The sequence below is a fragment of the Saccostrea cucullata genome, unplaced genomic scaffold, assembly GCF_032062105.1.
Source record: "Saccostrea cucullata isolate Sc308-1 unplaced genomic scaffold, CSIRO_AGI_Scuc_v1 ctg9767, whole genome shotgun sequence".
Classification (NCBI taxonomy): Eukaryota; Metazoa; Mollusca; class Bivalvia; order Ostreida; family Ostreidae; genus Saccostrea; species Saccostrea cuccullata.
Genome location: NW_026925386.1, coordinates 1 through 25367, shown reverse-complemented (window position 1 = coordinate 25367; position 25367 = coordinate 1). Strand labels below are relative to the sequence as shown.

The window sequence follows — 25367 nt, the reverse complement described above, 5'->3', positions numbered from 1 at the left end:
GGACTTGAATTCTTCTTACTCTGTGCCAAGTTTCAGGTAAGTTGAGCTGGTGTAATTTTTTAAATCATTTTTTATAGTATAAAGGAATGTATAGCAAAATAATTGGTAGTCTGTGTCCTATGAAGGGATATGAGCATTTGGACCAGTATGGCGGCCAACGGGAAGTAACTCTTGGTCAATCGAAAACTATCTATACATGTATATAAGTAGACACCATTGGAAAACATTATTGTTAATTTTATCACAATAATTATACATTTTTTATTGGTTAGGAAATGTCATCAACATCGCAAAAGCACGCAGCTTTTATTCAGGGGCCGTTGGGGTTAAAACCAGTAACTGCTTCGCCCGGTATAGGACCAGTCATAGGACAAAAAATGACAGAAGCTGGCTTTGGTTCGGTGAGTATTAGAGTTTTACAAGTAGAGCTTTTTAAAAAAGCTTCCCGTCTTTAGCAACAATCTTAAACGGTAAACTGATCTACACCTATCAAGCCGTATAATTCTTTTGAATTTTGTATTTCTACATTAGCCTTTTACTGGCATTAGCTCTACCACGGTTGTCGCTCGGTCATCTCCGTAAACTTTGACTGGCCGAGAACTTTCGGCAAACCTCGGCTGATTCCATTCCCTTCTTCAAACAAGAAAGGGGAAAAGAATAATTACAAATTGTAAAGCCTGCAAGCTATGAAAATCAAATTTTATTTCTAATGAAATTAAAGAGACCTTTTTATTTATTGCTATAAAAAATGCCATGTTATTAAAAATTAACAACTGCTGATTTTGCTGTTCGTTTTGTCATTTTTTTAAGATTGGAAATCTTGCAAAATTGTTAAGTCGTACGAAAATTAGATCATCAGAAAGTTATCTCCCTTGCCTTGAACAGCATTTCAACCAATGAAATAATTGAAAATTTTCTCATCATGCAATTTCTACCAATCACAAAAGGGAGGAAGTGCATAGTCCGAAGACTGTAAAAAACTTCAACTATACAATACCGTCTTCCAAGGAAGACGGTAATGAAGAGACTTACTTTTACAATCGACGACTGACTTTTACAATTTATACATAGACCAACTCCATTACTTAAAATGTAAAAGTTAGCTATCGAATGTAAAAGTAAGTCTCTTTATAAAACTCCATTACTGGTATATCACTTCTAGGCCATCATCAAAATATCTTTGTTAAATTCCCCTCACCCTACTCTTAAATCACAAGTTGGGTCGGTAGGTAGGTACATTATTTTTCTCTTTACAGCAGCTTTAAAAATATATGTTAAATTTAATGGAATGATGCCTTTATAGAATACTTTAAAAATTTAATTTTAATAAATTCTTAGTAAACGTTTTCTCCCTTCCTGTTACAAGTGTATTTTAAGAAAGAATTAAAATGAACAATATAGTTTCACATCAAAACATAACAATATACATTTATTGACTGAGTTCGAGGGCAACATGCGTTTTGTCGGACCCAAGAACCAAACTGTCTGCCTGAGGCCGTTAGGCCGAAGGCAGACAGTTTGGTTCGAGGGTTCGACAAAACGCATTTTGCCCGAGAACTCTGTCAATAAATGTTTTGTTATACCTTTCATTTTATTTTATTTTATATATAATTTATATATTTACACGTATTTTGTACCTAATTCCGTGATGTAACATCAGATCTATCACTGTTTAACACCAGCGAATGAAAATGAGATTAAGCTCCGCCCACTCTGTGACGTAAGCGGTCCTGACCAACATCTCTCCGAGCGGTCCAACATCTCACTGAGCGGTCCAACATCGATTTTTTTATGCCCGCTCAGCAAAACATTAAAAATGTTAGACTTTTTTTTACATAGAATTGTATAGGAACAAATTTCTAAAGGTATAACAAACACATTTAATTGAATGCAAACTATCAAGTAAATCATACAGTGATAGGTTTTATTTTCAACATAATATACATGTATCTAAAATTTTGAAAATTGTTACAGGCCTCCCAAGTTTTGGGACAATACCTGATTGACCCACCTGGTTTCAAGGGATGGGTGCAAGGATTCGGAGCAAATGCAGGACAGCAGACAGCCTGTTTCAACGCTTTTGATGCCTGGTGTAAAAATTTTGTGTATTAAAAAGTTTACAAGGATGTTGAATTTTAAAACTTACTTTATGTCGAAGAAGAAAAGATATGAAGGTAACGAACAGTATTCAATCCTAAAGTCCATAAAACAATACAAAATAAAGGGAGAACAAACTCGGACCCACGAAACATCAGAGGTGGGATTAGAAATATCTTTAATGGCAATGAAGAAATGAAAGAGTGAAATCTCTTACACAATATTGAAAATGAATCCGACTTTTCAAACCCATACCCGTGATCAGTTTCACGGTATTTCTTACAAAACATCACACAATTTTGCCTGATTATGTTATGTGATGACAAGCTCACATCACATGTGCTGTGTCTATTTTTTCTTTGTATTACTGTATTATTAAATATCTTACATGCATTAAAATTGCTAAACTTATTTTGCTCAGTATATATAGAGTGTTAATCATTCAAATGATGCACCCTTGTGGGAAATGGGAGCCATCCTTTGATCTGTCTAAACACCTGTCACTTTAACCATTTCAAAAACTAAAAAGTTTTCTTGTAGAAATCCACACTATGATGCACACTATACAGAAGTTATTCTGAAAATTGCTTTATTAATTAAAGACATGTATAACATCTCTGATTATACCCATTACACATCATGAAGATATCAACAAAATTCATTCATAATAAAACAAAATAATCTCTGCACATTGAAAGACAGTGGCACAATTGTAATTTGCTACAAACATATACATCTATACACGGGAAACAGAAATAACATCTAATAATGTGAATCAGGATGTTTACATATAACGTCAAAAGTACCAATTTTGACATAATATCCTGTCCAAGCAAAGGCAAATGGCGTTTCTAGCTTTTCTCTTCATAAATCAAAAATTCTCCATACTTATAATTATTTTTAAAGTATGGAAAATTTATTATTGATGAAAAGAAAGGATAATTTTAAAAAATGTTAAGTGTCTCTGAGTTCACCGATGAAAAATTGCTCTTATCAACTTGTGGATACATATGAAGCAACCACATGTATGTCAGAATTTGAAGAAAATTAATAATTTAACAATTTACAGAAAATCTTGCCAAATTCTAAATGCTCTTTATAATAAAATGCAAGACACAAACACAATTGAAGCAAGTATCTTCATCTCTTTTGCAACAGTTACAACTATATTCATTATTATATCGATTTTGCTCAATACTCATTCCAAATGGTAATGCCAGCTTTTAACTTATGGTTAAAATGGTTAATTCAATGTAGACAAATATGATGTACTCTCAGATTTTCATGTTTAGACTGATATATACTTTTTTAAAATAAAAGACTTACCAAATAAGTTCTATTGGTGGTTTTTAAAGTTGCTAGTCTGCATTTTCATAAATACATGCACTCAACAAATTCAATAGCTAATACAATTTTAAGTATGGTTTTAGATAAATACCAAACAAAACACTATAACATAAATTATAACAACAGTCTAAGGGAAATAATCGACAAGAAAAATTTGACTTGCCTTTCTTTACACACCCGCAATGTATGTATGTGTACATGTAAATACTGTAAAATCACATATTTCTGTGGGTCAAGTTTTTGTGGTTTGAGGAAAAAGTCTTGGTTTTCGGGATTTTATTTCATGGATGAATAACTGTTGAACAGTTATTTATGTAACATTTTACATTTCCTGGTGGACACGAATTCCTGGGTCTCTTAAAACCTCGAAATCAAGGAAAATTAAACCCCTGCAAATATTTGTGATTTCACATTATTAGATGTTTATATTAACACATATAGTTTTGAATGAATGCACATTGTTCACTAAAGATGGAGAGTTTTTATATGTACTTCCATATGGCAACCTCAACATCCTAATTTTAAATTAAAATTCCTGTAAAAATGTACAAGCACATTTGAAGATTTTTTTACCTTCAAATTAAAAAAAAGAAGAAGAAAGAATTGCATGAAAATTCATAAAATTTAAATTTAACTAAACTAAACATACTTAACTAAACACAGATATATAATACATTGGGCATTTTTTTTTCAATATGAAAAAAATTCAAAATAGTTTCTAATATAGTTTCCATACATTCAAAAGGTTCACATTATTCTGTTCATAATTCATATGTCATCCCTAATACATGTATATTTATAATATTTTTAATCTTCTTTTCATCCTTAGATTATTCTACATTTAAGAAAAAATGGAATGTAAAATTATCTTTGATCCTCAACAGAATTCAGAAAAAATGTTTTATGATACAAAACTGACAGATATTGTAACAATCTAAATAATGAAGACGTACATTTTTCCAAGGGGTCATAATTCCATGGAATCTATATTTCTGTTCAATCTGCTGGTAGAAAGTTATGCATATATATTAATACTCTCCTTATATGCCTGAAATGTGTATAAATTTTGATGGGACAAATTTCTATGGAAAATTTGTGACCATATATATACATAACATAAATTAATACCACGCAGAAAAAATACTTCTACAATGATACAAATAACCAGTGATGCAATAAAAAAATGAAATACAAATACTTCTGACATTATTTTGCTTTTCTTTAATAAAACCATAGATTTGTTTCTTTTTTATGAACCCTTTAACAATGTTTATGACAATTATCTTAAAATTATATATATAAATAAACTTTGATTTAAAATCAAATAACAATTGGTCACTGGCAGAATATTTTGTCATCAACCAAATAAAAAATTAACGACATAAACTCTGCTTAATACCAAAAAAGAATTACACATCATAATAAAAGGTTATTCCTTTTGACATTCATTGTAACAAACCAAAAAGTACCAAGATACCCTCAAAATAAATAAATAAGTTTTGGCACTAAAGCAAGATGCACCAGTGAAAACAAGATTGATGTTTTTAAACCTTGAAGTGTGTAAAAGGTTGAAGACACTCAAATTTCAACAGTACCAGATACTTATGATCATCTTAAAATAGAAAATTTAAGAACAGGAGTAGGTTGTGCCCTTCCTTTCTGCTGGTACTTGACGTGCATCAAGGCCCTGTCCCCCGAAGTTCTGCCCTCACCCTTGGATTGCCCTGGCCCTGTGTTCTGCCCTCGCCCTCTGCCTCACCTCCTAACTATCTGACCTGGCCCACCGTGTTCTGCCCTCTGACTCGCCTCCTAACTATCTGACCTGGCCCTCCGTTTAATTGTGGGGGTTCGGCTGCCTGTAGGAGACTCCACCATTAGAAAGCTCTCCTCCACACTCTTCTTACAGTACATATAGAACAGCTCAGCCGACTTCAGAAGGATCTCATCCAGGTTAATCTTCAAACTGTTAAAATAATGATGGATTAATTCTTGCGTGAAATACAGGGAAATCACAAATTTTTGTGGGGGGGGGGGTAATTTTCATTTTTTGTTTTGTTTTCTAGATGAATTCATGTCCACCACAAAATGTAAAATGTTACATTCAAAACTGCTCAACATTTCTTTATACTATATCCATGAAATCAAATCTCCACCAACCAAGAGTTTTTCCTCAAACTATGAAAATTTGACCCCATGAAAATATGTGACTTTATAGTACCTCTTTTACCTTTGAAAATTATGATGATTTCAAACACATTTATCTAGTGATTAAATCTGGGAAGATTTTTTTTTATATTCAATACAAGCATATTTTTTTTCTCTCTTACTTTTTAAAATAAGCTTATATGCTTGTTTAGAACAAATTCATACTACAAATTGTAAAGCCCTTTAAGCCTATGACAAGCATACAACTAACATTTCCAATATTTTTTCTCTTTTTCTTTTTGGGTTTATTTTCGAGATAATTAACCAGTTCTACACTTGGGAATTCCCCCTTATTTCATTCCCTATTTCATTCCCACTCTTTTTCCCTGCTCTTGTTAAAATTTTATCCCCCCGGCCCTCCCCTTTTCCTTTTTTTTTTTTAAAGTTAATGCATTTTGTGATTAAAATACCTGATAAGATCCTGTTGCTAATCTGTAACCACCTTTTATTTGAACTTCCTCTTTATAAAAAAGATTTTTTAACCTTTCCATCCCTATCTATAATTACATGTATTGTAAATGGTGACTGTCTATTCAGAACACCTCTACCCTTTTCCTTCTGAACAAAATGTCCATTCAGAACACCTCCATCTTTTACCTGTTAATGACAGAATACACTGCAGCAGTATCTGTACACTCCATCAGTTCTGGCCTACATTCCTGGAGTAAGGCCACACACATGAAGAGGTCAAAGGTGTACTGAAATTCCACATCAGAGGGAAGTGAAGATCTCGACACACCACCTTTAATGTTAAAATAATCCTCATTCAAGTGAAAGTTTATCAAGATCCCAGTTTAAATATCTGCAAAGACGGGACTTGTGACAGAAAATATTTAGATTTAAAAAACACAGCTCTAAAAAGATTTGGTTACATGTATTCTTCAGCTTTTTCATAATGAACAAGAGGCCCACGGGCCTTATAGGTCACCTGAGCATTATGCAACAACTTTCCAGTTACTGAATTTGATTCATGTTTTAAGCCAGATGCTATATGGCATTCACAATTTTGAAAGAGGCACCATTGGTCATCATAACAATACACTTAGCAGTTGCTTAGCTTGGTTACTGAATACCCATACACAGGGTAGGGGAACAAAAATGCATTCCAACTAATCAGTAATATTAAGCAATAAACAGTAGTGCTCCTAGCACTGTGACAAAAACCCCTGACCCTAGGTCCACACATTGCACAAATTTTAAAAAGGCACCCTTAAAATTGCCTATCAAACAATAAATAAATGTTTTATAAATACAAAAGAGCAGATTTCAAACAATTAATTCATTTTCAGTATATAAGTATAGCCCCTTCCCCCCAACACTGACCCTGGGGCCTTGAAATTCACAATTCTGCAAGATTAGGGTCCTTACTCATCATAACTATATAGGTAGTTCATCTGCTTCATACCCAGAGACAGAGAAGAAAATTTTCAAAGATTTCATGTATTTTCACTATATAATCAATAGAGCCCCCCCCTCCCAACACCAGAACCCTTGACCCTAGGGTCATAAAATTCACAATTTTGGTTGAGGCACTCTTGCTGATTATAACTATGCACTTAGTTAGTTTATTTAATACCCAGGAGCAGAGAAGAAGATTTTCAAAGAATTCATGTATTTTCACTATATAATCAATAGAGCCCCCCCCCCCCCCTAACACCAGAGCCCTTGACCCTAGGGTCATAAAATTCACAATATTGGTTGAGGCACTCTTGCTCATCATAACTATGTACTTCGTTGGTTTATTTAATACCCAGGAGCAGAGAAGAAGATTTTCAAAGAAATAATGCATTTTCACTATACTTAATATTTAGCCCCGCCCTAGCACTAGAACCCCTGACCCCAGGGCCATGAATTTCACAATTTTGGTAGAGGACTCAATGCTGATTACAATCATGCAAACAGTTTGACTGCTTGATGTCCAGGAGTAAAGAAGAAGATTTTTAAAGATTGCATTAATTTGAGTGGTTTTGGTCCCACCCCTCAGGCCCCAGGGGGGTAGGGATCATGAAATTCACAATTTTTGTTCCCCTTCACCCATAGATGCTTTGTGCCAAATTTAGTTGAAATTGGTTCAATGGTTGCAGAGAAGAAGCTGAAAATGTTCAAATGTTAACACACGACGCACGACGCCGGACGAAAATGGATAGCAATAGGTCACCTGAGTTTACTCAGGTGACCTAAAAATCATTGACCAGTGAATATCTAGAGCACTGTAACTGATGGTTTCTTCAGAATGGTAGATTAAATGAACAATAAGTACTGTAAATCACTTTTTATTCGTGAGAACTTTATTTTCGCGTAATTACGCGAGACAGTGTACTCGCAAAAATTTAATTCTCGTGTATAATAGTATTCCTTAAGAACATATAAAGCAATGACCACAGTTTGCGAAAATTTTGTCTCGCTAATCAAGAGTCAATGACTATCTCGCGAAAATAAGGTGTCACGAAAATTTAGTGATCTACAGTAAGACTATTGTCCAAGAGTGACAAAAAGTGACATTTCCAGAAATACCTCTTTATTACACTACGGCTAAACCTTGAACTCTGACCTTGACTTTCAAACTCTTTCTTGAGTTCCAGTCGTCGAGTTTTCTCGGCCTCCATTGATGTGAGCTCCAGATGATGGCTGCTTAGTATCTCAAAGCATCTCAGAGACTCCATAAAGCTGAACTCACGCTTAAACCCAAGCAACAGCCACCTACAATGTGTAAGAAAAATCTCCAATCATTTATTACCTGAATTAGTGCTGCAAAATTTTATGTAAATTGTAGCTCATCAATTTTCTTTCTGTGCATATTTTACAGTAATTAAAACTTGAATTTTGATCATTGACTTATTTGTCTTTATCTGCAGTAATTGATGTATTTCATCCACACCTATAGTTTTTAACCAATAATTTATGGATTTTATTTTGTAAAATATGCCTTGTTTTTATCTGTTTTTCAGTCTGATTGGTGCTTTCAATGAGAGCCCCCCCCCCCCAAAAGATTTTTCTTAGGGGTCTAACAGCAACATGATAACTTTTTGAGAATGGCTTACCATTTAATCCCTATTAACCGCCCTTGCCACTATAAGCACCCCCTTAGGTGTTTTTCAATTGTCAGGAAATAAGGGCCCCCTGTACAGTGATTATAATCATCTAGAATCGTGTTAGTAAGTTTGCCAAAATTTGAAGAAACTGAAAATGAAACCTGTCTATAATCCAATTTCTCGGTGGAAAATGAATCATTTAGCTTAATTTGGGCTGATTATCTTCGCTTAAAGTAAAGTTAAACATTATTTAAGTCGTTCTTTGATTTTCTTTCTTTTTTCGAAGATTTTTTTCAGTTAATATATGACATTAAATATTATAAATAGAATACTAAAATAAACGCCCCCATTTTACAATCTTCTATGCGCCCGGGGCGGTTAATAGGGATTTTACGGTATCTGTAATTCATGTGTGTATTGCCCTGCACCTTAAATGTCCTACACTGTCTTGGCTATGTGACTGTAACCTTAAAACATGTACAATCATAATTATGTTAACCTGTGGCAGAAGAGCAGGTCCCCGAGATCATTCGCCTTCAGATGCTCTAATAAAGCAGGATCCATCTCTTGTAGGAGTAATACAACCAACTCTACAACAGACCAATCAAAAGTCAAGAATAAATATAGCATTTAATATTGACCAATCACAGATGCTGTAACAGAGCAGGATCCATCTCCTGCAGGAGTAATACAACCAACTCTACAGCAGACTAATCACAAGTCAAGAATAAATATAGCATTTAATAATAATGACCAATCACAGATGCTCTAACAGAGCAGGATCCATCTCTTGTAAGAGTAATACACACAACTCTTCAAGAGACCAATCACACATCAAGAATAATATAGCATTTAATACTAACTAGTTACTGATATTTGATCATTCATGAAAGCATTAGGCATGGTTTCAATTAGAACTTTACAAAGTGATGTTTTTTTTTACTATCAGTATGAGTTATAGGAAATAGCTGTCACCCTAGATAAAGTAAGGCTGTAGCAAACACAAGTGTCATATTCATGATATATATAGAGCATATCTATATTGTGTGATTTGATATTGGCTTTATCCAATGAGTTGAAATTGTGTATATATTTGCAAGGCTTGCCGAGCGAATATACACTATTTCAACGAGTTGGATAAAGCCAATATCAAATCACACAATTACAGATGTTCTATTTATCTCATGCGACTTTCGTTTTAACAAAACTTTGAGACTTCCCCTGCAACACTACATGAATGATTGCTAATTCAAATTGATGACGTATAACTTGATGACATAGTAGGGTTGATGTTGAAATGCCTCGAAAGAAAGTAGATCCTGTTTAAAATCTAGAATTTTTGCTATCTGCGTCTTTGAAAACATTATGTGTCAATTGCTGGATCTTTACATCAAACGAACTTCTGACTTAAAGTTGTAAGGACTATGGGATCCTGAAAATTAACTCTGTACGATGGCAGTACAAAATGTGTTAGGCAAGTCTAGGCGATTCATTGTTGATTCATGGTAAGTTACACCTACATTACTAGGTAGGCATACGTAGTATAATATAAGAATTCAAAGTATTATTGAAGATGTTAAAGGAATGTTATAACAACAACTGCTAGGCTAGCTTGACTTTCTCCAAAAATGATTAAAAGGGGGGGGGGGGGATAACATCTGTCTTGAAGTAGCCAATACAAGCTCCTTGATAAAATAAGACACTTCTTTGACATATACGAGTCTTTTTCTTGCTTGCTGTTAACAAACCTTCACCCTTTATAATTCATTTTATTAGGGCAATCATTTTCACAAATAAAAATTTCAATAAAATAAAATCTTGAAGCGAGGGATCGTGTCAAAACTGGAAGTACTATTGATAAAGCATCTACCCGTGGTTAAAGCATAAGGTTATCTAATGGGCTGTATCTCCAACACGTATGAGATATAAACCCTTATCATTTTCTAAATCATAATCATGATAATGCTGAATAGAAAACATCTAATATCAAAGACTTCAGTATACAGTGGAATGTTTACATAAAGATGTAGATTCTTCACACCCATCTTGTAAACTTCCCTATCACAACAGAGTAATTTACCTATTTTGCTGACCATTCCTTCCTCTGTAAACTCATGCTGAATTTTCTGTAGGTAATTTGTAAAGCACCAATAGGCCTCCACCTAAAATAGTACAAATGAAAGTATACCTTAAATTCTGGTAACTATATCATTGCATTTCAAGTACTTTGATTATTACTATACATTTCACATGTCACAGGTATTTTGAAGCCTCCACAATCTTAAGTCTTCAGTTCGACATTTTTTTTTCTCAGCATTTTTTACTTCCAATAAAAATCTCTCTATAACAGATAAGAAGAACTTGTAACATACTTTAAATGTTTAAGTGTATTCATTATTTGATATGAAGAGGCCTATAGTTTTCTGCTGACAGATTGAATGAAAATTTTGATCCTGCCAAATTATGACCCCATCAAAAAAAGAAAAGAACTATATGCGGTATATTGCATATATTTGCCCCCACAAAAGTCAAATTTTGAAAACTTCCTGAAATGCGCTGAATTCAATAAATTGTATGAGAAATATAAATAAACAGAACATATTATAGTTTCAAAGCAGTTAATTCACAATTTTTGTTTTTATGACGTCACAAACTAGTCCGATTTTATATCCTTTTTCAGAAAGAGGACAAAATGGACAAAATTTCAACAGTTTTAGCTTTAGAATTTATAGAGCGCAAGTTTGTTCAGGAACAATATTTACATATTTCATTGATATTATCATTCTACACATTATATCAAAATATCGATCCTGAACACACATGCGCTCGGTGACTTTTACTCAAAAAATCGACGAAATATGTACATTTTTTCTGTAGAATTCATGAAAAACTGAAATTTACGTCATGTTTGTGACGTAATTACTAGCTATGATGTCATTACTTATGAAAATATTCAGTACTTTGAAGTCAGCATATTCTCCCCTGTTTAAGAACTTAATTAAATATATCTCCATCAAAGTTTCATTTGGGGGGCAAATATTGGTTATAACCAAATAAAGTTCTTTACAGAATTCAAAGAAATCAGAAGGGGTGCACATGTTGTGCAAGATGAAAAAAAAAAGTTGAGAAAAAAATACACGTTACAAACCTCCGAGTCAAAGACGACCAGAAACTGGGCCAGAATATCGTTCATCCCCTGAGCATACCCGATTTGTGGATGGAACGCCACAAAGGTTAACAGGATGTTGCGTAATACTGTCAAGTTTGGATTCATTGTTCCTCTGTTACAGTAATCAAAGGAAAAAGTGAATACAAATAAATATCAAATAAATATCAAAAAGATACATTTTACATACTCTCAACATGCTCAATATCATATGACCTTTTTTTTCCTTCAGAATCCTAGTAAGATGGTTATTTTATATTTGAAATAATTCATAATGAAAACATATTGTATAGGTTGAATTCTCTGTGTTAAATGCTTGAAATTGCCCTTATACCACTTGGTTTTATTTTGGTACAGAATATTCATAGAGGGAAATCGATAAGAATCATTTTTGCAATAATTCTGAAATTTGAATCAATTCTTCCACTTTATTCAAATACTGACTTGAAGTATACATCTATATGCAGGAATTAATTATTAAATTAATGAATTTTTCCTTATGATAAAATACAGACTTGAAGTTATTCTACTAAGTTTCTCTTATTATGAGGTAAATTAATTCAGTTTTTAAAAAATATGTGGGCATATTTCAAGCAAATTTAAAATATTTTATATGATGGCCTTAATTCTAAAATTGTACCATCTACTGGTTTACTGACTTGAAGTATACCAGGTATCTATTTGTCCATGGGAATTGAATTACTGTAAAAGCACAAATATTCAAGGGGGATTTAATTTCATTTATTTCATTGTTAACAATTATCAACGAAATTAAATCCCACATGAAATTTTACATGATTATTTATTGAATAGGATTACTTTCAAAACAACGAAATTACATGCTTACAAAACTATTTATGATGACAAATAAATGAAATTTTATCCCCACAAAAACTTGTGCTTCTACAGTAAATAAGTAATTTTTCTGTTTAACTGAAATACTGACTTGAAGTATTCTAAGTCTCTATCGGTCCGCGGGACGTCTTTGTCAATAACACGGAGATGGTCCAACAAATTCTTCACACTTATCTTCTGTCTATTCACATATACCTACAAAATACAGTAGGGTGGATAAATTTTCAATAGACATGACAAAATTAAAAAATTGTGTTATTTCTGTTCATTATCATCTTCACTACTAGCCAAGGGTTTTCCGTCCACTCTGCTCCCCATAATGGGGAGCGGAGTGGACCGAAAACCCTTGGCTAGCGAAGATGGTGTGTTACCGTTATATAATCATGTTCTAGACACATAGCATTGAAGGGGTGGGGGCCCAGGGTAAGGGGGCAATAAATTTAGTACTGAAAAAGTTGGATTTCGGTAAGTTGAATATCTTTGCTCTGGCTCCCAATCCCCTTTCAAAATGATGTTATGTCCCTGAATTTGACCCTACTGTATGCTGTATCCCCATGAAAAAGGTATCTACCAAAAGCTCATTGTTCTAAAAATTTTTTGACCAATTTACTTACAAAAATAAGTTACATGTGCATGATAAATATATTTCAAAATTGTGCTTATAAACTTAAATAGCAGTGATTTCTGAGCATATAAGTATTAAGTAGTCTAGCTTTTTCAATAAAAATCTTCGGAGAGCAGCAAATAATAAATAAGTGCCTATCTATCTATCTAGAGCAGGTTAAAAAAAATCTACAAATTTCAGATTACATATTGAACATGTTGAAAAAAAATTGAGAATTATCTTTTAGAAAGAAACAATACCATTTATAAATCTAAGATTCTTAGAAATACAAACAATTGTTCCAGATTCCAGCTAGCCTACATGATCATGAAGATATAGCAATCTAGTAATAATTACCTATAGTTTTATACTAAACATGCTCATTATTATATGACAAAGACTTTCTTGTCAAAATAAATGCACAATTCCCATAATGTTAAAAATGAAACATTGCATGCATTGTTCACGCAGTATCATGCGCAAGCAAGAACGTCTTTCTTAAGAAAACAGAATAAAGGATGCAAACATACTGTCTTTACACTTTATCAACCATTCAGTGGTTTTGTTTTATTAGGCAAAAAGGGGCAAAGATGTATTAATTAACAGTTCATGATTTGTTCATTGTGTGACGCTTTCTTTGAGGTATGTTATCTAATGAGACTAAAATTGCTGGTTTAAGTGGTTTATACTAAAATTATAAATTGGAAACATGCAGGCTCAATTAGCATGATTAAAATCATACAATTTAAAGAGTTTCCTTTATAAATTAAGGAAATGCTTAAAATATATATTAACAACTTCTTTTGAACACAATAAAATGTACTTGAAAAAAAAGGAAGTGATGGTGCGTACACAATTTTAATCATATCTGTTATGTTTGAAATTTTTTGTTAAGTTAAAAGAATAAAACTTCTCAAGAGGGGCAATATATTAATTGAAGTACACAAGAGTGTATAGGCATTGTGTTCTTTATAACATGACTGTACAATTAATTAAAAATCATATCAAATGTATCTTAAATATTTCATTAATTAAGCAAATTAAAAAAAACACTTAACCATTATAACCATCACAACTATTTTCATACAATAATTTTTTTAATGAATTTTCTTCAGGACACACTACCTATCTGAACAAAAAATTCACTCAAAAGAAGCATAAAAAATCCCAAATAACATTACAAATTGCAAATACACTGACTGTATACCTGAGCCTGAATTTTCATAAAGTCGATTTTCTGTTGCATCTCGGGGGACGACACGTCAATGTCGAAATTTCTGGACAGGACCTTGAAGTCTGGTTTTTCGGCCTTAAATTTCCCGTCCATTAACATCTTCTCCATCATCTCAAACTCTGAGATATGATCCCCAGGGCTGTGGTCTGGGCTCCTAATCGTGTTATTTTGATCTTCGATTTGGTACCTGGCCACCAGCCCCTGTTGTAGCAGTGTAGCCCCTGGGTGGGCATTCAGAACCAACATGGTCTTCCAGCGTGACTTCATTTCATGATACTTCATGATGTAGTCTAAGAGTAATTCTTCCCGCTCCCTTGATGTCGAAGTACAGGGGTAGAGACCAAAGAGAAACTGCCAGGCTTTTTTCCGGAGGTCTGGTTCCACTCCACCCATGAATATGCATTTCCTGAAAGCATGTTCGTCTACGAGTCTACCGTCTTGGTCAAAGAGTTTCTCAAATATCTCTCGAGATAACGGATCACCTCTTCTCTTGACTGGAGTTGGGAGTGACTCGTTATCATCAAAGGGGATGGCTTTAGAGTTCACTCTGAGAAAATATGGTTTTTTGGCTGTATAGGAACCTAGCCTCCCTCTGGTTTCATTGTCTGAACACAAGCACTCTGATTGATCCCCTTCATTCTCACTTTCTTGTGACGAGGAAGGTGATTGGGTCTTTGAATTTTGGTTTTGGCATGAGCATGATGATTGGTTACAAGAACATGATGAAGATGATGCACTGTCTTGCTTTGTTATTTCAGACTTCTCTGATGTTGGCACATTACTGGGCTGACTAGAAATTTCACATTTTTCACAACTGTCTTTTGAGATGCTGTCTGTGGTATTTTGACTAGAGATATTTACAGAACCTAGGTTTGATGCGACACAGTTGACACAGTTTTCAGGTTGGGGCCCCTGGGTGGGGTCTTTGGTTTTGTTCTTCGTTTCTGGGAAGTCTATGAATTCAAAGGAGTCATCAACACTGCAGGGCCTGAAAATAGAAGAAATCAAAATATTTAATCATTTTTTAATGTCTTTTCAATATGTAATGCCCATTACGATCGGGTTCGTGATGCACTGACTAAATCAACTGTGATTTTGATGGTACAACATACTGTGCTCACCCTAGATAGAATGTTCTATCGTTAAAATGATATTGTCCTACGGACCCGGTTTAACGATAGAATTCGTTCCGTGTATTCGTAATGTAGCAGAAAGAAACATGGGCGATAACTCGCATAGTGCATTTACTTGGAACAATCTAGAGAGTTCTGAATGTAAACATGGCAGGTAATTTGAATCTCGAGAAAAACGTTGAGAAAATTAATTGGATTTTCGTATTCATATGGATTATTTTTGGGGATAAAAGGCATATAAGCAATCTCAAGAAGGTTTGTTTTGATGATTTTCGTAGTTATTCCCAGTGCAAATCATTTTATATTCTTCAAAATCGTTTCGGAGCGGATCCGCTCCGATTTGCTACATTGCAAGTATATGGGACGTATTCTAACTGTGGTGAGGGCCTGTACCGAGACACAGTTAGATTATTCTAACTATGCTCGCCCTAACGGTCACACCTTACAATATTATTTTTAAGAACCAGACCCTGTGTTTTAGGCCTATGTCAAATATTACAATAAATTCACGACTTAATCATGTAAAAATACTCCAGTATAATATTAAAAAAAAAAACGACTCCCTCTCAATTAACAATTGTAACCGATATGACGCTCACAACATTTTAACCCAATCACTGTCTAAACAATGACAGGCACCTCCAGTTTCAACTTAAATGTTGGACATGACAAGAATAAAGTAATTTGCATAAACAACTCGACCAACTTCAATCAGCTGTTCATCTGTACATTGCAAACGTTTAGACGTCACTTACACACATTTGTTGATTAAAACGAATTAAATGTAAGTGTTTATTATGTATCATTTATCATCCAAGGTTCGGGGAAAATGATCTTTACCTTTGAACTAGATCCATCTTCGTTTCCCGTTCACCAACGGTGCCTTCTTGAAGTTCTTCTGTCATCTTTCGTCATAAGTACGGAGACACACACAAAGAGCAATTTCATTGGATAAAAATAACTTCCCATATACTGAACCATCTGCTGGTAATTTGGTGAAGTGAAAAAATGCCCATTCTAGTTATCTAAATTTTAAACGTATTTGCTATTTAAAATTAGAATTGATGAATAAATTAATGGATTCATAATATTATAATAATAGCTAATCAGTAGAAAATATCAATTCTCTGCGGAGCATGAAAACAAGCAGTCACTGAAACGAAAACAAGTCCTCAGAAATACGGAAGAAAAATATGTTGACACTCTTCTATCTTGTGCTAGGTAATGCGTGTAGATTTTCATTAACACTGTCTATAAAATCCTTAACAGAGACAGTTGTAACATATCCTATTTTCAAAGTGGTAGAACGGGTAAACATGATGTGGCCCTATTTGCATAATTTTAGTACACGTGCACTTTGCTCAAAATAATATGATTATTGATATTTTTCCACTCATGACTGTTTAAGATTTATCGATTTTAGGCTTATGTCGTACACCTTTTCATACCTGTTAGTTAGTGCATGTGATAAACAAATTTGACTTGAGCTCCATAGTTCCTGAAACAATTAACGCTTTACAAAAGTATATAATTTAATTAAACAGCTCTTATAAGCTCATCTTCTTAATGGTTTTAGAATCTGTATGTATCAACAGGAACCTATCATATAAACTTTGTTACTACAAACTCAATGTAATTAAGATTAAACTCCCAAAATGTCCCAGAGAAAACAAGTGTAATGGTTTGGGCCGTGGATATCGGCTTATCATTAATCATTTAGTTTGCTTCTGAGAATTCTTTATAGGACTATAAAATGCTAGACTTTGAATAAATGCCATTGAACATGTTCATTTTGACATGTTTGAGCCTCTCTTATGCTTGGTATGTATCCCTCATGTCCATGGTATGTGAGATAACAGATTTCCAGATACCAAATTCCCATTATGTTGTTGGCCTGGCCTTATCAAGATTTAGATAATTTGCTGTAGAACATTAGCAGTATTAACCCAAACAGCTGCCATTGATCTCACTGTATTTGTTATTTGTTACAGGCTTAGCCTCATCAACATTAGCTAATCCAACCACAACAACAACAGCACCAACAACAACAACTAGAGCCCCTGATCTTGCCTGTCCCATGTGGAAGTCATATGTGGACACCTTTAATCGTGGGGGTGGGGGACAGTCTGTGAGAGACAGGGGGGTGATGTTTATGTGTAAATTCCACCCAGAGAAGTGTGAACAGTTGGACTGTGAAGGAAGGTTCAGCAATGCATTGGTAAGTTAGAGTAAAGGTTCAACAATGCATTGGTAAGTCAGAGGAAAGGTTCAACAATGCATTGGTAAGTTAAAGGGAAGGTTCAACAATGCATTGGTAAGTTAAAGGGAAGGTTCAACAATGCATTGGTAAGTCAGAGGAAAGGTTCAACAATGCATTGGTAAGTTAAAGGGAAGGTTCAACAATGCATTGGTAAGTCAGAGGAAAGGTTCAACAATGCATTGGTAAGTTAAAGGGAAGGTTCAACAATGCATTGGTAAGTCAGAGGAAAGGTTCAACAATGCATTGGTAAGTTAAAGGGAAGGTTCAACAATGCATTGGTAAGTTAAAGGGAAGGTTCAACAATGCATTGGTAAGTCAGAGGAAAGGTTCAACAATGCATTGGTAAGTTAAAGGGAAGGTTCAACAATGCATTGGTAAGTCAGAGGAAAGGTTCAACAATGCATTGGTAAGTTAAAGGGAAGGTTCAACAATGCATTGGTAAGTTAAAGGGAAGGTTCAACAATGCTTTGGTAAGTAAGAGGAAAGGTTCAACAATGCATTGGTAAGTTAGAGGAAGGGGGTTCAACAATGCATTGGTAAGTTAAAGGGAAGGTTCAACAATGCATATATTATTAGAGAAAAGGTTCAGCTATGCAATGGAAAGTTAGAGGAAAGGTTCACTAATGCATTGGTTAGTTAGAGGAATGTATACAGTGTATCATATTTTTCGAAGGAAGATATATTAATTATCTTAATATTTCTCTACATGTATATAGAGAATATACAGGGACCATTCCTTGACATTGAATATAAGAATGTATTATAATTATATTTCTGACTACTTGCCTTTACAGACAGGAACCTTTCAGTATTGTTTGAACATGATCCTGAACCACTGTGATAATCCTATCAGTATGGATGTTAGCATCAGCGTGGATAAATTCAACTTTAACTTCGCCCAGCGAGTCACACACAACTCGCAATTCCCTTTGACCATCAAGAACCAGAGTGAGGATTTTCCGTATTTTTTTCCCCCTAAAAACAAATCTTTGTAAATCTTTTTTAATTCACAGATTTTAATACATAGCTTTACAATACATATATACATTTTCTGTAAATTTTTTATGAGAGTAGAGAGAGAAGAGAAAGGATAGAGAAAGAGAGATAGAGAGAAGAGAGAATTAAAAAAAATCATAAGCATGCAGATTCTTCCAGTACTCAAAGGCTTTGTCAAAAGTTACCTGATTATTGTTCTTATATGCAGTATTTTTATTCAAACTTTGTAAATCTGTCTCAGTATTTCTTTCCACAGGCACTTTGGTTATAGAGTCCCCCATCTCTTCTCCTACTTTTCCCTTTTTTGTGAACAATGGGGAAAAAAATTAAAACATGTTTTAAAGACAAAATGGGGACATCATTGAAAACATGATGAATAAATGAGAAAAGAGGAATAGGGAAAAAAGTGGTGATCCTTGATTTGAAAAAAAAGGAAAAAGAGAGACCTATATGCCAAGTGTCTGTGTTTCTTTCTCAAGGTCATATTCTACTTATAAACTTGAATTTTTCTGTAATTGAATCTTTTACAGATTTCAGTCTTTCTGGGATTCCCCTCCATGAGTACCTGGAGTTCACCCTGGTGAAGCTTAATGCCACAGCTGTAAGAATTGGAGTGAGTATCTGCCAACATCAGAACAGTTTACTAACTTAAGGTTTTTCCTTGCCTTTGAGTTCCAGAAACCTCCATGTTATTTTGGTATTTTTCCTCAACTTCTTATTTAAAAGGAACCCCTTCCCCCTTTTTTTGAAGCATGAAGACGTAGTATGTCAATTTTGGCAATATATGGTAAACATTAAGTTTTTGGTCTCTTCATACCCCCCCCCCCCCAAAAAAAAAAAAAAAATTAAAACCTGCCTCAACAAACATCCCCCCAAATTTAAAACCTGTCTCATCAAACATCCTCTCCCCCCCCCCCCCCCCCCCCCCCCCCCCCGAAAAAAAAAGTCATTTCACAGTAATGCCTAAGAGCCCCATGACATGGAAAGGATTACTGTATAAGCAAAAATTTTCATTAGGGATTAAAGTTTGTTTATTTCATTGGTGAGCATTATCAATGAAATTAAACCCAAAACCAAATTTTTATAAAGCTATATATTGAATATGTTGAATAGGATTACTTTCCAAACAACGAAATTAAATGCCCACTGTATACAAAGTGCTAATCGAAAATCTACTTGATTTGGATCACTAGCTATATTTGTTTGGATCATTCGAAGTTTCTCTCTGCACATTAAGACAAAAAAAGTGTTTTTATATACGTTTTCTTACTGATAATAAAACTTCTTCAAACAATATGAGACTTCTTCTTGGTATATTTAAAGATTATCATATTTTTGTTTCATATACCCCTCCATAAACATTGGTAGCAAGCATTTTTCACGCATCTAATGGTCATTTTTGACTGATCATCCACTGGAATGGACTGTTGACATTATTTCAATAAAATATTTATAGTAATGTTTAAAATGAATCTTTATCAAAGGTAAGCTATCAAATTTGACTACAAGGTCTTCTTTATAACTTGACAATTGCATCAAATTTGCACCTACCCAACTTTTCCAGAGCTATACTAGGTTTGTGTAGAAAATATCCAGAAAGCTATCTTTGTTGGCATGACAGCTATACTTTTTTCGAGTATACATATAGCATTTAGGCCTAGTGCAATTAGTAAAATAATTTATTGACGTTAATTTTTGTTTACAACAGTACTGTACAATATTTTCTTCCCCAAACTCCTCTTACATTTCAACAATGGCCCAGTCCATAGGAGGTCCATGTGTCATATGCTCACCTTGAGCGTTTTATGCTCAGTCAGTGAGTGTGAAACATACGGGGTATGTATTTATATAAAATAAAGAAAAAGTAGCGTGGCCTCTTGGTAAGTTACTTAGGTACGAAGGAGAGTACAAACACACAGGTACCTGACGTTACTTATTTTTCTTTTTAAATAAAAAAAATTATAACCCTACTTAATAACATTTTGAACCTTTCGTGAAAGTATCTTTATTAATTTCTAATGGAAACAACTGTAATGACGTTTTTATTTCGTTAATTTATATGTTTAGTTCCATTTTTTCATTCCGGAATAAAGGATGCCTCCAGCATAAATTTCTTTTGGAAACGGGAGGGGGTTACATTGTTGTCCATAACACTAAAAGATTCTTACACAAAAACCCTACTTTATGGTTGCGGATGGGGTCGACTTAATTTGTGGACAAGTTACATTCTTCCATATATATTCTCATTTTTCCTATGAACTGATGACAGTCATTCATCAACAAAACATACCAAATTAAGAATTTTAATGTCGCTCACCAATTTACATGTACTATAATTGTAAAATTTTAAACAATTTTAAAGATCGATTTCAGCTCTTAGACTTTACATATACACATGGTTTTGTAAATATTTAGTGGTATATTTATGCATTCAAAATTTGGATAAGAAATTTATGATTAAAATGCATTCAACTTCAAATCTTAATGCCGCTTCGTTCATTTACTAATTTTAATTCAGCCAAATAAGCGTTAAGAAGAGATTGCATGGAATATTTAAAATGTTTTTATGTAATAAAAAGAAAACAAACGGTTACCGCATTTCTCAAAGAAATGCATGGATCTTTTTTCATAGAAATCATGGCATATCCGTGCAAATCAATTAACTTCCGTAACTATAATTCTTTTATCGTAGACTGACTGTTAAGAGTTTGTGTTTCTTGGGGAGGGTGGCAAAGTTATTTTGATATGGTTACTTCAATATTCTTAAATTTAAGTGAATTTGTAAAATTTATCAGGTTTTGATTCCCTGACCTATATCCGCTTTTCTGGATCTGTATATGGGGATATACTGAGTAATGCTAAATTTTAATTATGTTCCCCAAACGAAGTTGGGGAACATATTGTTTTTACTCTGTTTCTTATTATTATTATTCTTATTATTATTATTTTTCTTCCTGGGAAAATTTTGTCCACGAATGATCTTGTAAACTACACATCCGACTTAGGTGAAACCTTTTTAGGTTAGTAGGCATGTTATGTAGATTTGCGGAATCAAGGTCATTTTGCGCGCACGTGCTTGCAAGAGCGCGCACGTGCAAAACTTAACATGACCAATATATAATGGATATAACCGTAACTTTTCTATTTTGTGACGAAATGTTTTGAAACTTACAATGTAAGGATATATTAGTAGTATGCACAAGATGACATTGTCAAAATTGCAAGATCGCACGCGCATGCACGTGCGCTTCGCTCTGATTGGCTGAAACTAAAGTTTCAATATCTTTTTTTGTTTTTTGATAAAATCCTTTGAAATTTTGAACATAGTCATACATTAGGGAGGTCTACAGCCTGTAATATAAGATTTATCATGAAAGCATGTGCATGCACATGTGCTTGCAAGAGCTCGCACGTGCAACACGAGAAATGTCCAATATAATTGATACAGACGTAACTATTTAAATTATTTATGAAATGCTTTGAAACTCATATTATAAGTATATATTAGAAGCATAGACAAAATGACATGGTCAAAAAAGTAAGATCTCACGCGCATGCACGTGCGCTTCGCTCTGATTGGCTGAAACTAAAGTCTCAATATCTCTCTTGTTTCTTGTCATAATCCTTTGAAATTTTGAACATAGAACTACATTATGAAGATCTACAGCATGATATATAAGAATTTTCATGAAAGCATGCGCATGCCCGCGTGCTGCAATCTGATTGGCTGAAACTTTAAATGGCTATATCTCCTTTGTTTTTTGACGAAATGCTTTGAAATTTAAAACATAATCATGCATTAGGATATCCTACAATAAGATATAGAAAAAAATCATGAAATCATGCGCTTGCACGTGTGCTGCAATCTGATTGGCTTAAACTTGAAATGGCTATAACTCCCTTGTTTTTCAACCAAACAGGATGGGATTTAGAATATAGATAGATATAAGGGACTCATACAACAAGGTATGGTCATCATGCACGTGCACGCACGTGCGTGCATTTGGAATGAGTGAAATGAAAAATACACTTGAAAGAGTGATTTTTCATACTTTTGGACTGAATGCTTTAATATACTGTATATAAAATAAATAGATATGTAGACAAGATGATATGATCATAACGCACATGCATTCACATGCGCACGGGTGCAATGCTAAAATTTGAATATAATTGGTATCCTTCTGAGAAAACGTTGTTAAAGTCAAAAATGCACAGAGTTTGTTTATTTAATGAAGCTTACAGGGAATATGGCACCAAATGGGCGTTTGGGAGCGTTTGGGGAACATCTGTAACGGTTCCCGTTACAATTAGCACTAGTTTAACTTTTATCTTCATAGATTCTGTTTCAGATTTTTAGTTTTTAGTTCTGATGTCTGATGATAGTGTGAAAATAGGTGAAATATTACAAAAGCTTTATTATAATCTCTTTATCATAGATTTATAAAAGAGAGAAAAAAGTGTATATGGCGAGGACAATCACCCGCTCTATGACGGAAAAGTTTCAGGTGCCTAAGAGGAGTAGACATTCCTTGTTGATTGATCACATCCGCTGTGAGCCATATGTATTGATCAAGTAAACGGAGCGTTTCGTAATCAAATTTAGTATAAAAACAAAACAGTTGGGTGAAAGAAGTAAGCCCCCCCCCCCCCCCCCCCCCAAAAAAAAAATAAATCGACCTAAGATAAATTAAGTGATAAGTTGAAAAACATTACTTGTCTCAAAAAAATCCTTTCTTTAGAGCAAACTGACACACAAACATCAAGGTGACACCGGAGCATCGTGGTTAGCGCATTCAGTCTTACGCCTATCATAAGCTTTGGAAAAAGTTAGATTAGTTTGTGAAGCCCTTTTTATCCGTTTTACATACCTTTAAAACATAAGTGAAAATATGTTACGTGTATTTATCATTGAGTTATTTAATGACAAAAAATTGAGACAGTGTCTTTGCATTATACTCCCCCTATATATACGCCTTTATTCTTCAAGAAGTATTCTACTCAAATCAAACATAGCATTTCTGAATCAATCACGACGAAACGCAAATCAAGTATCGCACAAACACGAGCAATGATAGTGCATTTCCTCAATTTCTATAATTATTTATTTCTGTTTAACTTCTCTCGACTGATAAATGTTTCTCTTGTGATAATAAATGCCAATATTTTTTTCAAAACTGTTTAAATCGCGATAATTTTATCAAAAAACAATAAATCTTAATTTCATGCAAATCACAAAAAGGATCTGAAAAAAGTATAGCCATCGCAAAAATGTGCTGCAAACATAGTATAGCATTCACTCAAAACAAGAATAGCTAAATTTCTCTAAAAAGCGTAATTTATAGAAATCAGATGATGTTTCGTGTGTGAATTGAGGCGAAAACTTAGATACAATTACTTTTACAACAGAATATAGTTTGAAAATATTAAGAACAATTGAAATAATTCAAAATGAGCGAAAATCCCATTTTAACAAAGTAAATGAGAACGGTATCGAATTTCTAATATGTTTCACTTGAAAAATTTTCTCAAATCAATTAACATTGATTCTATAAAGGTTTGATAAGTTTCCTAATTTCTTAAAGTTACTTTTACCTATATTTTGCCCGCAGAATTTTTTTTTACCCATAATGCATCAGAGTACCCAAAGCAATATAGCAAGTGATCCAAATCAAGTAGATTTTCGATTAGCACTTTGTATACAGTGATGCCTACTAAACCTTTTCAGATGACAAATTAATAAAAAAATTTATCCACTAAAAATTTTGCTTCTACAATATGTATGCTTTTGTTGCTTCCCAGAATCTTGATGTTCTTTTTCCCTTTCATTATGTAGATGAAGCTGGCGACAGAGTTGTGTATCCCAAACCTCGGTTGTACCTTTAACAAGAAGATAAATCTGATACCAGACAGTGTGGTACCTGTCTCTACATGTGCTAAATCAACCGTAACACCTCTACCAAAGGCACCCAAGTGTGGCAAAGGAACCACTGGTGGTGGTGGTGGTAAAGTAGTATTCACCACCACCAAAATGCCACCACACACCACCTACAAGTCAGGTATGGGTAGTGTAACGATAAGTTATGCTGTGGTTTTATTCACCATTATTACAATGCCACCAAAGAACACATTCAAATCAGGTATATTCCTTGAACGCTCCTGCTCCACCCACTGAATACTTTGATTGGTTAAAATTACTAATAAATATTCATGAGGGAGTAGTCCCAGGGAGTAGCTATGATTTTCCAGGGAGTAGTCTTCAGATGAGGGAAATAGTCTCTTCTCGGTGAAATAGACAGTTTTATGGTTTTAATTTTTTATAGAGTAATTACAGTAGAGGTGTAATAATATAAGATATACCGTAAATCTGGAAATTTTTACGTCGATTTTATTTTGCGAATTCGGGTCAGAATGGTGTTGATTAATTTTTACGTTTCA

At 33.9% G+C, this 25367-nt stretch overlaps 3 protein-coding genes across 3 annotated transcripts; 2 read left to right on the top strand and 1 right to left on the bottom strand.

The window, feature by feature from the left end:
• Window positions 1-235: 235 nt before the first annotated feature.
• On the top strand, window positions 236-2127 carry LOC134268714 (barrier-to-autointegration factor-like protein). The gene is made up of 2 exons (XM_062750957.1): window positions 236-401; window positions 1975-2127. Exons 1-2 carry the CDS (start codon window positions 276-278, stop codon window positions 2110-2112), a joined length of 264 nt encoding a protein of 87 aa, XP_062606941.1. The 5' UTR covers window positions 236-275; the 3' UTR covers window positions 2113-2127.
• A 544-nt stretch (window positions 2128-2671) lies between these two features.
• On the bottom strand, window positions 2672-16575 carry LOC134268713 (uncharacterized). The gene is made up of 9 exons (XM_062750956.1): window positions 16514-16575; window positions 14514-15528; window positions 12794-12897; window positions 11830-11962; window positions 10762-10843; window positions 9181-9271; window positions 8201-8349; window positions 6247-6391; window positions 2672-5407 (listed from the first exon to the last, which is right to left on the bottom strand). The coding sequence occupies exons 1-9, from the start codon at window positions 16528-16530 to the stop codon at window positions 5254-5256; spliced, it is 1890 nt and encodes a 629-aa protein (XP_062606940.1). The 5' UTR covers window positions 16531-16575; the 3' UTR covers window positions 2672-5253.
• A 229-nt stretch (window positions 16576-16804) lies between these two features.
• Window positions 16805-24988, top strand: LOC134268715 (uncharacterized; the record flags this gene model as incomplete). The annotated part of the gene is made up of 5 exons (XM_062750958.1): window positions 16805-16894; window positions 17665-17891; window positions 18728-18881; window positions 19460-19542; window positions 24766-24988. Coding segments are annotated over exons 1-5 (715 nt in total), but the record flags the coding sequence as incomplete, so codon positions are not given.
• Window positions 24989-25367: the final 379 nt, after the last annotated feature.

Excerpts from the sequence above, each read along its gene's own strand:
- LOC134268714 (XM_062750957.1), top strand. The coding sequence starts at position 276 with ATGTCATCAACATCGCAAAAGCACGCAGCTTTTATTCAGGGGCCGTTG. Across the intron at positions 402-1,974 it reads CAGAAGCTGGCTTTGGTTCG|GCCTCCCAAGTTTTGGGACA; the intron begins GTGAGTATTAGA and ends AAATTGTTACAG.
- LOC134268713 (XM_062750956.1), bottom strand. Across the intron at positions 9,272-10,761 it reads AGGAATGGTCAGCAAAATAG|AGTTGGTTGTATTACTCCTA; the intron begins GTAAATTACTCT and ends GGTCTGTTGTAG. Across the intron at positions 6,392-8,200 it reads GAAAGAGTTTGAAAGTCAAG|GTGGTGTGTCGAGATCTTCA; the intron begins GTCAGAGTTCAA and ends TTAACATTAAAG.